General features: G+C 39.3%; 2 protein-coding genes across 2 annotated transcripts; one reads left to right on the forward strand and one right to left on the reverse strand.

Annotated features, from left to right (window-relative positions):
• Nucleotides 1–943: 943 nt before the first annotated feature.
• On the forward strand, nucleotides 944–2,760 carry LOC141905269 (uncharacterized). The gene is made up of 3 exons (XM_074794094.1): nucleotides 944–1,018; nucleotides 1,308–1,815; nucleotides 2,342–2,760. The coding sequence occupies exons 1-3, from the start codon at nucleotides 944–946 to the stop codon at nucleotides 2,758–2,760; spliced, it is 1,002 nt and encodes a 333-aa protein (XP_074650195.1).
• A 5,761-nt stretch (nucleotides 2,761–8,521) lies between these two features.
• LOC141905809 (uncharacterized) lies at nucleotides 8,522–11,479 on the reverse strand. The gene is made up of 7 exons (XM_074794850.1): nucleotides 11,421–11,479; nucleotides 10,141–11,347; nucleotides 9,844–10,015; nucleotides 9,395–9,558; nucleotides 9,222–9,308; nucleotides 9,028–9,142; nucleotides 8,522–8,663 (listed from the first exon to the last, which is right to left on the reverse strand). The coding sequence occupies exons 2-7, from the start codon at nucleotides 11,238–11,240 to the stop codon at nucleotides 8,556–8,558; spliced, it is 1,746 nt and encodes a 581-aa protein (XP_074650951.1). The 5' UTR covers nucleotides 11,241–11,347; nucleotides 11,421–11,479; the 3' UTR covers nucleotides 8,522–8,555.
• Between the last annotated feature and the right edge of the window lie 40 nt (nucleotides 11,480–11,519).

Consider the following 11,519-nt stretch of genomic DNA (forward strand, 5'->3'; position numbering starts at 1 on the left):
TATCATATAAAAACTACTCGGTGATACACCGCGGGTCGAGACAACAACATTAGTTACTTATCAACGGAATCTTACTGGCAGGTAAGCTTGGCAGACGATGTTTCAATTTATGACGAGCTAGATGTGCAATAAATCTGTACAGCTGTTTCTATAAATATCGCTTTCATTTTATTGTTTCTATTGAAATTTCTCTTCGGGTCGAATGAATTCTGTTGAATTTAACGTTTCGGCTTCATTCATTTTCGGCTTCATCTGAAAACCAGTCTTAACATCTGTCGTTTGAAGCCACATGATATTCAACTATATATAACTTAATCCTTGTCGTCGATTTGAAAATTAATTTCTTATCGCACGGGAGAAATTTACCTTCAGGTAAGAGACAATTCCCTGTTTACTGTTTGTGATGAATTCGAATTTTTGATTCGAGCGAATTACTCAATTTATCAACCACGAAAAACCACGACTAAAACACGTGATTGATTATCATAAGTTTCAGTTATATCTATATAGTTTAAACCGAGAAAACTGGCAATATTTGAAAGATGAAATAATTCAGAACAGATTATACCGGACTCTTTCATTATTCCACATACTCCGGTCGAATATTCCAATTTGTTTTATAATTCCATGATACGTTTTTCTATTTAAAAGAAAAATCTTTTTTCATCGCTGATAAAATATCATCATCATTCAAATTTAGTTTACGATCCAAACATATGATATCTATTTGAATATCCGTTATTTGAGATAAATACATTGGAACACGAAGAGTCGATCTAAACATTTGTAAGAAAATCACAAATCAATTAGTTTTGAATGCAATCTCAATTTAAAATCACATTTTACCTGGGTTTCTATATTGGTTAGAATGTTGCTACTGAAGTTGTTGGTGTTGTACTGGTTAAACCAGACTGGAGCTGCTGTTAGAATTGTCGGTTGGAAGATGACGGTTTTAGACGATCAGGGAAAAAAAGTTAGAGAATTATGCAAGTATGGTGAAAGTCAAGACAATTTGAAAGTAGGCCAGCAATGGGTTATTTGGAGTAAGTATTTCTCACAGAAACCAGGGTCTAAAACCATCGAAGTTCTAGTAAACCCTTATTTCATTAAAGTTAATTCATTGAAAATGAACTGAAATATAACTCAAAGTTAGTTGATTTATTCTGTGGAACTAGGTTCAGTCTGTGTAATCAATTATCTGATCTCTTCCAGGCAGCCATTACTGCAACATAATTGGCAAAGAGGACCTATTTTACTGTTTCGTAAATTTCAAAGTCAGCTCTGTTGATGATGGACCACATTTGCAGGTTTTCGGTACAACTACAGAGATGTTTAATAAAGTTGACGGTAAAGTGTTCTGTGAACAGGACAGTAAGACTACTGGTGATACCAGTCGTGGAGTGAAGAAAGCCGTTTTTCGCGGAATCGCTTGGAATAGCTGTTCAAACAATTGGGGGTATGCTAAGGTATTTTTTCACGTAGGATCGCATACAACCGTTCACCCATCTTTAGTCGAAGGATTTGGCAAAAGATATTTTAACTCAGAAAATCCACTCGAAGGATACAAGTTTGAACTGGCTTCAGGAAACTCAGATAACTCAGAGTCGGTCGTGATAGCCGAAATGCGGGCTAGTAATCCCAAATATGGAAGTGATAAATGGATCAATAGAATGGTGATGTTTACTGGCAAGACTGAACTGATCGATGTAGAATTTCACTGGGGACAAAAACAAAGCGATGAAAGTCAAAACACAGCTAAACATAGAATTATTGTTAATAATGGATGTGGGTCTAGTTATGTGGATGGAATGACGGGTAAGTTCTTTCTTTATCTTGAAGTGCAGATTCATCCCTTTTATTCATTTGATTTTTGATTCGGTGCCTCTTAAAGCGAACCCATCACCAAACACTGCGAAATACCGGGGTTTAAACCACACGAGCGAGAAGAACCTCAGGCAGTTTCAATTGGCGTTTTTCTCTTCTGGCGCGTTCGTTTCCACCAGAATACGTTCCAGCTACGTATTCGCAATTACAGTAAATCTCGCCTTACTCGGACAAACTTGGACCGGCAAAATTCGGGTTCGAGGCAAGCGAAGTGCGAGTTGAGGATAGGGGAAAATACGTTAGGAAATCAGAAAAAGATTTTGTTTTTCTCCGTAAGTCCGAATTGGCAATGTGCGAGTAAGGGGAGTTTATTAGAGTACATGTAACCAGGACCTGGATCCATTCATTTTATTCTATTGTTCTTCATTATGAATTTATGATAATCAATTCCTGCCATATAAAGATTACAGAACATTTTACATTTTGTTTGTAAACGCTATGATTTATTCATTTGTAGGAAAATTGGCGACGGAAGAATCGATTGAAACAACCACATCGACATCGCTTAGTGAGACGTTTGAAACTGGAATGGAAATTTCTGCTGAATTTGAAAAGAAATTTCTCGTGGCTACATTCGCTATGAGTCTAACGGCTTCTTTCTCGTACAGCAGAACCTCGGATATATCGGAATCGAAAACTGAAACTTCGTCTGTTTCCTACGAATGGCCTCACTATTGTCAGCCGGGGTTCACTTGTGAAGCATCGATTATAATGACAAACACGGAAGAGAAAGTTCCGGTTACATTCACTATGAAACGCGGGACTCATAATGTTACTAAGGAGGTTGTCTGGTCCGTGAAGAGACAGTCATGGACTGAGAGTCTAACAGCCGCTCAGATTACTGATGCAAATAGAAGTACTTGTAAAACAACATAAGAACTTCAAGAAAATAAAATTGATCATGAATAAAAATCATAGTTCTTCAATGTCGTCGTTACACAATCAGTCATATGCCAGTGGCCCTGAACCAGTAAAGGCGAAAATCTGAATAAGGAACAAGGAACAAGTTACTTGTTCCTTATGAAGAGAGCCCCGGGAGATGAATCGTGTGGCCCCTCTCTAAACGGTCAGAACCATAGTGGCCCCGCTCTAAACGGTCAGAACCAGTGGCCCCGCTCTAAACGGTCAGAACCATAGTGGCCCCGCTCTAAACGGTCAGAACCAGTGGCCCCGCTATAAACGATCAGAACCAGTGGCCCCGCTCTAAACGGTTAGAACCAGTGGCCCCGCTCTAAACGGTCAGAACCAGTGGCCCCGCTATAAACGATCAGAACCAGTGGCCCCGCTCTAAACGGTTAGAACCAGTGGCCCCGCTCTAAACGGTCAGAACCAGTGGCCCCGCTATAAACGATCAGAACCAGTGGCCCCGCTTCTTGGATGGACCTGCACCGGGATTTTGTAAGCTAGGCTGGTTTTCGCTAAGAACCATTGTCAATGTACCCGCAGTTTGGTATGACACAGGATCGTAGAATAACCACTATCAGGACCACTTGAAGAATTGCTGATGATGACCCGGCAAGATTTGCAGATCTGACTTAAAGGTGAATTAATAATGTAAAGGATCGGCCCACAAAATTATGTAAATGAGCTAAAATTAAAGCACTTGAAAAACCGCAACACTTTTTTCTTATGAAAATCCTAAATCCTATAGAATCGCCCATCGAAATTCGTTATCAAATACAGGTTGTGACCAACCATGGAGAACTAGATTATTGGAAGGTTGTAACAAGCAGTCGGTAGCTACAGCGGCGGGTCTGAGTAGTAGTGTGATCTACTGACACACGTCCAGTCATCACGCCTGACTGGTCACCACAGGTCACCACACTAACCAGACAAACTTACAAACTGATTCAACCACTACTGGTCGATGGTCTAGTGGTTCGCGTGCTCGGCTGGCATGCAAGACGTACCGGGTTCGAGCCTCGCTAGGGTTAGGGTTATGAGTAAGGCCAAGCTAGGATTAGGCTTTACCTCATCTACTATTATTATTATTTATTCTGACTTGTTCATCACTCATTAAAGATTATTTTTCAAATGCTTTTTTCCACTTTCAGCATCAGGACCACTCTGAATCAGCATCAGTAAATACTGGGTTTGAACCCGGGACACCCCGGTACATCCTCTATTCAGCATCAGGATCTCTCTGAATCAGTATCAGTAATTACTGGTTCTCGAACCCGGGACACCCTGTACATCCTCTATTCAGCATCAGGACCGCTCTGAATCAGTAACAGTAATTACTTTTGTTAAGATATCAACATTTTACCGTACGGTGCTGCCACTATGCTCATCGTTAGTGGGATTTTCATACACTAACGTTAGTCAACTCTGGCAATCTAGGGTTACGGAGTATAACTGGACAGCACGTCGATTGCCAGAGTTGACTTTAGTTAGTGTATGAAAACCCCGCTAACGATGAGCATAGCGGCAGCACCGTACGGTCGGGAGACCCCAGTACATCCTCTATTCAGCATCAGGACCGCACTCGAATCAGTATCAGTAATAACTGGTTCTCGAACCCGGAACACCCCGGTACATCCTCTATTCAGCATCAGGACCACTCTGAATCAGTATCAGTAATTACTGGGTTCGCACCCGAGACACCCTGTACATCCTCTATTCAGCATCAGGACAACACTGATTCAGTGTCAGTAATTACTGGGTTCGAACCCGGGACACCCTGTACATCCTCTATTCAGCATCTGGACCACTCTGAATCAGTATCACTTTTTAGTGGGTCCGAACCCGGGACACCCCTATACATCCTCTATTCAGCATCAGAACTACAGTGATTCAGTATCAGTATACTACTGGGTTCGAACCCACGTCAGCCCTGTTCGTCCATTATTCAGCAACTGGACAACTCAGAGCCAGCGTCAGTGAATATTGGGTTCGAACTCGGGACAACCCCTTTGTTTCATAGTCATTTTATTCTTTATTTCGGTAGATGGCGCATGAGAAGTGTGGTCTATCGCTAAACGTCGCTTTTGTCAATTCTAGAAATTACATAGTTCATCGAAATTCCAATAGATGGCGAACGCGGCATACCTCTACTAATTTACTTCATGACTAATGATTTTTATTGATGATTTAGCTTTATTTTCTGTTTTAAGTTTAAATCGTGTTTTTAACAGACGGATCTATTGGCGTCATTTATTGGAGCAGCTGTTAGACTCTCAGTCCATGACTGTCTCTTCACGGACCAGACAACATTCTTCTCAAAGTGTTGAGCCCCGCGTTTCATAGTGAATGTAACCGGAACTTTCTCTTCCGTGTTTGTCATTATAATCGATGCTTCACAAGTGAACCCCGGCTGACAATAGTGAGGCCATTCGTAGGAAACAGACGAACTTTCAGTTTTCGATTCCGATATATCCGAGGTTCTGCTGTACGAGAAAGAAGCCGTTAGACTCATAGCGAATGTAGCTACGAGAAATTTCTTTTCAAATTCAGCAGAAATTTCCATTCCAGTTTCAAACGTCTCACTAAGCGATGTCGATGTGGTTGTTTCAATCGATTCTTCCGTCGCCAATTTTCCTACAAATGAATAAATCATAGCGATTACAAACAAAATGTAAAATGTTCTGTAATCTTTATATCTTTCTAATGGAAGAAGATTTTGTTTTATTGACGGTAAGGCAGGTATCGAAATCGATTTGAATAAAGCAGCTCCTGATAACAAACTCTCTATCAGGTTTACAGATTACAAACTCTCTACCGGCCGCTTCTATCAGGTTTACAGATTACAAACTCTCTTCCGGCCGCTTCTATCAGGTTTACAGATTACAAACTCTCTTCCGGCCGCTTCTATCGGGTTTACAGATTACAAACTCCACAATTTCACGATGAAGAAAAAACTTTAGAGAGTAAATGACGTTTTGACTCTATTCGATCTATGAGCTATTTTCTGAAATTGTTTTGAAAATCTTATAGAATTGAGTCGATCGTGTGTACTCCCTTAGTTTTAAAAATGGCTCATATTAGAATTGAGTCTAAACGTCGCTAATCTCTTTGTGTTTTTCATACATAATTGTGGTTTTTTCTTCATTCTCTTATCATAGTAGTCGTTTGTATATGGAAACCAATCACTGCCTCTCATCTAGCGGGTAAAACTTACCTGTCATTCCATCTTCGTACTCAGTACCGTTACCACATCCATTATTAACAATAATTCTATGTTTAGCTGTGTTTTGACTTTCATCGCTTTGTTTTTGTCCCCAGTGAAATTCTACGTCGACCAGTTCAGTCTTAGCCGTGTACATCACCATCCTACTGATCCACATAGCATTCAAGAAATCGTTATTGTACATGCGCATTTCAGCAAGGATAACGGGTTGCAGGTGTTGAGAAGATCCTGCGAGCATTTCAAATTTATAACCGTTTAAATCGTTGTTAAAGTTGTACAACTTGAGACCGAATCCTTCGACAAACGACGGCTCGACGACCATGTCTGGCGACGCGTGGAAATATACTTTAGCATAACCCCATTCATTCCTACAACGGTTCCAAGCGACTCCAGAGAAGAATAATTTTTTGACTCCTTTACTCGTATCTCCAGTAGTTTTACTATCCTGATCGCAGTATAACTGACCATCGACAGCGTCGTACATTTCCAGAGTGGAGCCGTATATTTGTAAGTGTATCTTGAACTCTTTGACGTTCACTTTCACTTTAACGTGACAGTAATGCGACTTATCGGGAACCTCTTCTCGTCTACAATAATGTTTACCTGCAGACAGAGCGCATGATAATCAATCAATCAATCAAATCAATCAATCGATCAATTGAATAGAAGGACAATCATCCCTTTCAAGATCAAAAAGTCCCGCATTCGAAATTTACGAGATATGATTTTTTCGACCATTTCACTGAACCGACCATTTTAGCTTTTGATATAAATGAAAGGGAAATTGTTCCACAGTTGTTACTTTAAATTTGACTCGAACTGAAAACATCGGAAAACTAATCAAACTTCGGTAATAATGTAATATTTTAGACGGTTTATATTTTATTTTATTATATGATTATGGTACCTTGGTCCTGAATTGAAAGTATGAACAATTTTAATTAAAAATTCGAATTAAAACTTACTCCATGTAATCCATTTTTCATTCGGTTCCAAACTGTCATCACTGTTGCCGTGATGATGGAAGTCTCCTATCACTTGAGTGCCTCCAGCAGTTGACATTCGCACTTTCCATCCAAGTATATTCAAAGCAGCTCCAGATTGGTTCAACCAGTAAAACACTAATAACTTCAATAAAAACATCCTACCGGCGATAGAAATAGACACAATTAAATATAACTCTATCCAAGATGACATGGTATAATACTGATATCATTCTCAGTATATAAAATTAATAGCTATGAATGTTTGAAACTTTTGAATTATATCAAGTAAAATAATAATTTGTCAGCTATGAAAATCAGTTCTGTTTGAATTATAAAATAGCAAACAGTATATATAATTTTTGACCAAATGTGGAATAATGAAAGAGTCCGGTATAATCTGTTCTGAATTATTTCATCTTTCAAATATTGCCAGTTTTCTCGGTTTAAACTATATAGATATAACTGAAACTTATAATAATCAATCACGTGTTTTAGTCGTGGTTTTTCGTGGTTGATATATTGAGTAATTTGCTCGAATCAAAAATTCGAATTCATCACAAACAGTAAACAGGGAATTGCCTCTTACCTGAAGGTAAATTTCTCCCGTGCGATAAGAAATTAATTTTCAAATCTACGACAAGGATTAAGTTATATATAGTTGAATATCATGTGGCTTCAAACGACAGATGTTAAGACTGGTTTTCAGATGAAGCCGAAAATGAATGAAGCCGAAACGTTAAATTCAACAGAATTCATTCGACCCGAAGAGAAATTTCAATAGAAACAATAAAATGAAAGCGATATTTATAGAAACAGCTGTACAGATTTATTGCACATCTAGCTCGTCATAAATTGAAACATCGTCTGCCAAGCTTACCTGCCAGTAAGATTCCGTTGATAAGTAACTAATGTTGTTGTCTCGACCCGCGGTGTATCACCGATTAGTTTTTATATGATAACACCACCAGACATTTTCACATCGCTTTTGTTTTGGAATTAAATTCGATTATAAATATTTGATGATTACATTGAGTCGTACAATGAGGGCGCACTGGTACTGTTTACTATCCTTAGTAAATAGTTTATATTCACTGAAACTACAGTTTAATATTGTTCGAATTCAGTTTGTCTAAATTCAAACGGAAATGAATATATTTCCTGTTTGTCACATTATACCGATGACCCCCCGCCGCGCCGGGGTCATGCACGTGGTGCTCTTTTTCCCGAATTATGAAGTAGACATGATTTGATTCCAGGTAGGATTTATTCATTGTGTTTCGTTAATCATCGAATCGCAGCTGGGCAGACGATTCATTGGATGGGGTGTGAGCAGTCGCATGTCGTCGGGTTCCTCTCGATGCAGTTTCCATTTTCGGGTGATGTAGATATCAGGATCCAGTTCTACAGTAGTTTGGAAAGTGAATCTGTTCCAGTGATGCAAAAAATATAACACACTTCGTAATTTTCAATAAACAAAAATTTTATTTTCACAATAAATACTTATAACAATACATTATATCTTCCGGTATCACAGTCAATAGTTGCTATGGAAACTTATTTTAATCGTCGCTATGGTAACGCTCAAAATGTTCTCCATAATAATTGATGACAGTTAATTGACGATTATTTAAACTGCGTAAAACGTTCACAATTAATTCATCTTGAATCTGAAAATGATTGAAAAAATTCATGATTCAACAAATAAATTTCTTGTTTCCGAGGAGGCAAGAATCAAGGTCAAGGCCAGTGGAAGCAAGTTGTCAACGGCCTGGCTTATATCTGAGCGCAGAATTCTATATATATCCATTTTTTAAAATTGGTGTACTGCGAAAGCTCTTGGGCTAATTGAGACCAAGAGCACAATTTTGGAATAAATAACCTTTTGGAAAATTATTGGCCCAACCAAACCTGTCCCCACTCGGCCGGCCCTGAAGCTGGTCAAACCCGTCCCCACTCGGCCGGCCCTGAAGCTGGTCAAACCCGTCCCCACTCAGCCGGCCCTGAAGCTGGTCGGTTTAATATGTTAATTACCTGATTACAGTTCTGTAGATTGAGATACGAAAGATGAATCAATTCTTGTGGAATTCTTTGTAAACAAACACCGGTTATTAGATGTATTCCGAGTAGATCTAATCGCTGTATATTACTACAAAATAGTACAAACAAACAACACTTCATAATCTACAGTTTAACAGATATAGGGGGCGCTGGAGTTAATGGTTTACCTGCAATGATCAACTATTGTTACTAAACCAATATCGGTGATATTCCAACACCAGCATAAACACAGTTTCAATAACAACGCACCACAACTACACAGAGATAACGAGAGAAACAGTTAGATTTATATCATCAGTCTAATTTAGTGAAACAGAACTTTGTGTGAACACGCGCTTACCATTTGACAATGCTGATCATTACATTATCATCCACTTGAGTACATTCCGATAAATCTAATGCAGTTAAATATTTCCACGTTCCGCAATCAAACGCACGTTTTAAACCGGCAACCGTAAACTCAACACCTTTCCTCAACTGTAGCTCACGCAGATTCCTCAAATCCTGTCAACACAAACAGTAATAGATATTCAAATAGTATCTGTACATTTAGAACAATAAGCTTTGACAAAAATGTTACCTATCAATGCTTTGGTTATAATTTGAATTACAGTAAAAAACATTAGAAATGGACTTATTTCTACTTTATTAACCAAAAAGTATCAAAACTGGATTAAACTGGATTGTGCTGGATTGAGCTGGATTGTGCTGGATTGAACTGGATTGAACTGGATTATGCTGGATTGAACTGGATTGTGTTGGATTGAACTGGATTGTGTTGGAACTTACAGTGAGGTAAACTAGACTTTTATCCGTTAATAGTTCAGCAAAACAGACGCATAATTCAACCAGATTCAAACATTTCGATACAAATCTCATACAGTCGTCCGTTAGTTCAGCGCCATCTAGTGTTAAATGAGTGAGGTTATATCGATGTAAACAGACCACAGTCGTCACACAGCTGAAATATAAACATGAACTTCACGATGCAGTTCCATGGTGTTTGGAGTTTGAAAATTTCACTCAACCGCGCGAGGTGCCGATTGGATTCCAGTGTGAATCCCTACTCTCTGATTGGCTACTTACTCGTCAGTAATCCAAGCGATGCCATCTATATTCAATCGAAGAAGCTTATCGCAATGTTCAGCTATTTGTAGGATATCAATATCCGATAGTCCGGTGCAATGAGATAGATTTAAACTATTCAACTGCCTCATCATTGTTGTAATTATATGAACGCAATTTTCATTGACGGTTGAACACCCTTCGACGTTCAATGCGTTCAAATCTCGACAATTCACAGCGATCAAACGCAACATATCGGCATCGAGTTGATCGCAGAATCCCAGATTTAAATCCGTTAATTCCGGTATCGCCGCGGTAACCATTTGAATATCGTTTGAATTTAAATTGCGTCCGCGTAGATTTAAACGTTTGAGAAACGGAGCGCAGCGTGTGATTCTGATTAGAGTGTTTATAGACATACAGCGCACGACGCGGTTTGAATTCAAACTCTTCCATAAACACGGAGAATACGCGAATTGATACCAGTATTTACAGACAGGGGCCACGTTTAAACACAGCTCGACTAACGTTAAATACATCAGAATCTTTAACATGATTTCTGTGGGAATTTGACTGATGTGTAAAATATCTGTATCGCAATCAACTTCATAGTTATATATACTGTTTAGATCAATAACAGGTCGACAGTCATCGAACTGGTCGATTGAATTGAGTTGTTTCGACTGATCCCGCGATCTACTGGTAGCGCGGTGATCATTAAGTCTCTCAGTGTCGCTAGGTTTAGCATATTTAGTAGATGTAAATTGTATTGCGTTGCGTTCATGGATTAAATCAGATACTAAACATAAATCTCCAATATTTAGTTCATCTTCGCCAGGGGAAGATGTCCACTCATCTCCAGGGGAAGATGTCCACTCATCTCCAGGGGAAGATGTCCACTCATCTCCAGGGGAAGATGTCCACTCATCTCCAGGGGAAGATGTCCACTCATCTCCAGGGGAAGATGTCCACTCATCTCCAGGGGAAGATGCCCACTCATCTCGAGGGGAAGATGCCCACTCATCTCCTTCAGGCTCAGTTGGTTCTATGACAACATCCTCACTAGTGTTATCTTCAACTGCTGTTTCTGAATCTGATGGCGGTGGAGACGGAGAGTTCATCTTCACACATGGATGGATGGATGATCTTTCTTTCTCGCCAGGCGACGTCCTAGGCTAAGCTACCCCTCCTCGTCCACCTGCTCTTCTACTCGACTCTCGACTGAAATCTAATTGACAAACAGTTTTACATCGTGTAGAAAAAAAAGATGGGATATAATGACTTAGAAAATAAATGTCTACCTCTTCTCTATGACTATTTAACAATAAAGCGCAAATTGAATTGATTATGGGGAAAGCCCGAAGAGAGGAATCCCCAGCAATAATGGGTAGCTCCGAGAA

This window comes from Tubulanus polymorphus, chromosome 5 (assembly GCF_964204645.1).
Source record: "Tubulanus polymorphus chromosome 5, tnTubPoly1.2, whole genome shotgun sequence".
In the NCBI taxonomy this organism is placed as follows: domain Eukaryota; kingdom Metazoa; phylum Nemertea; class Palaeonemertea; order Tubulaniformes; family Tubulanidae; genus Tubulanus; species Tubulanus polymorphus.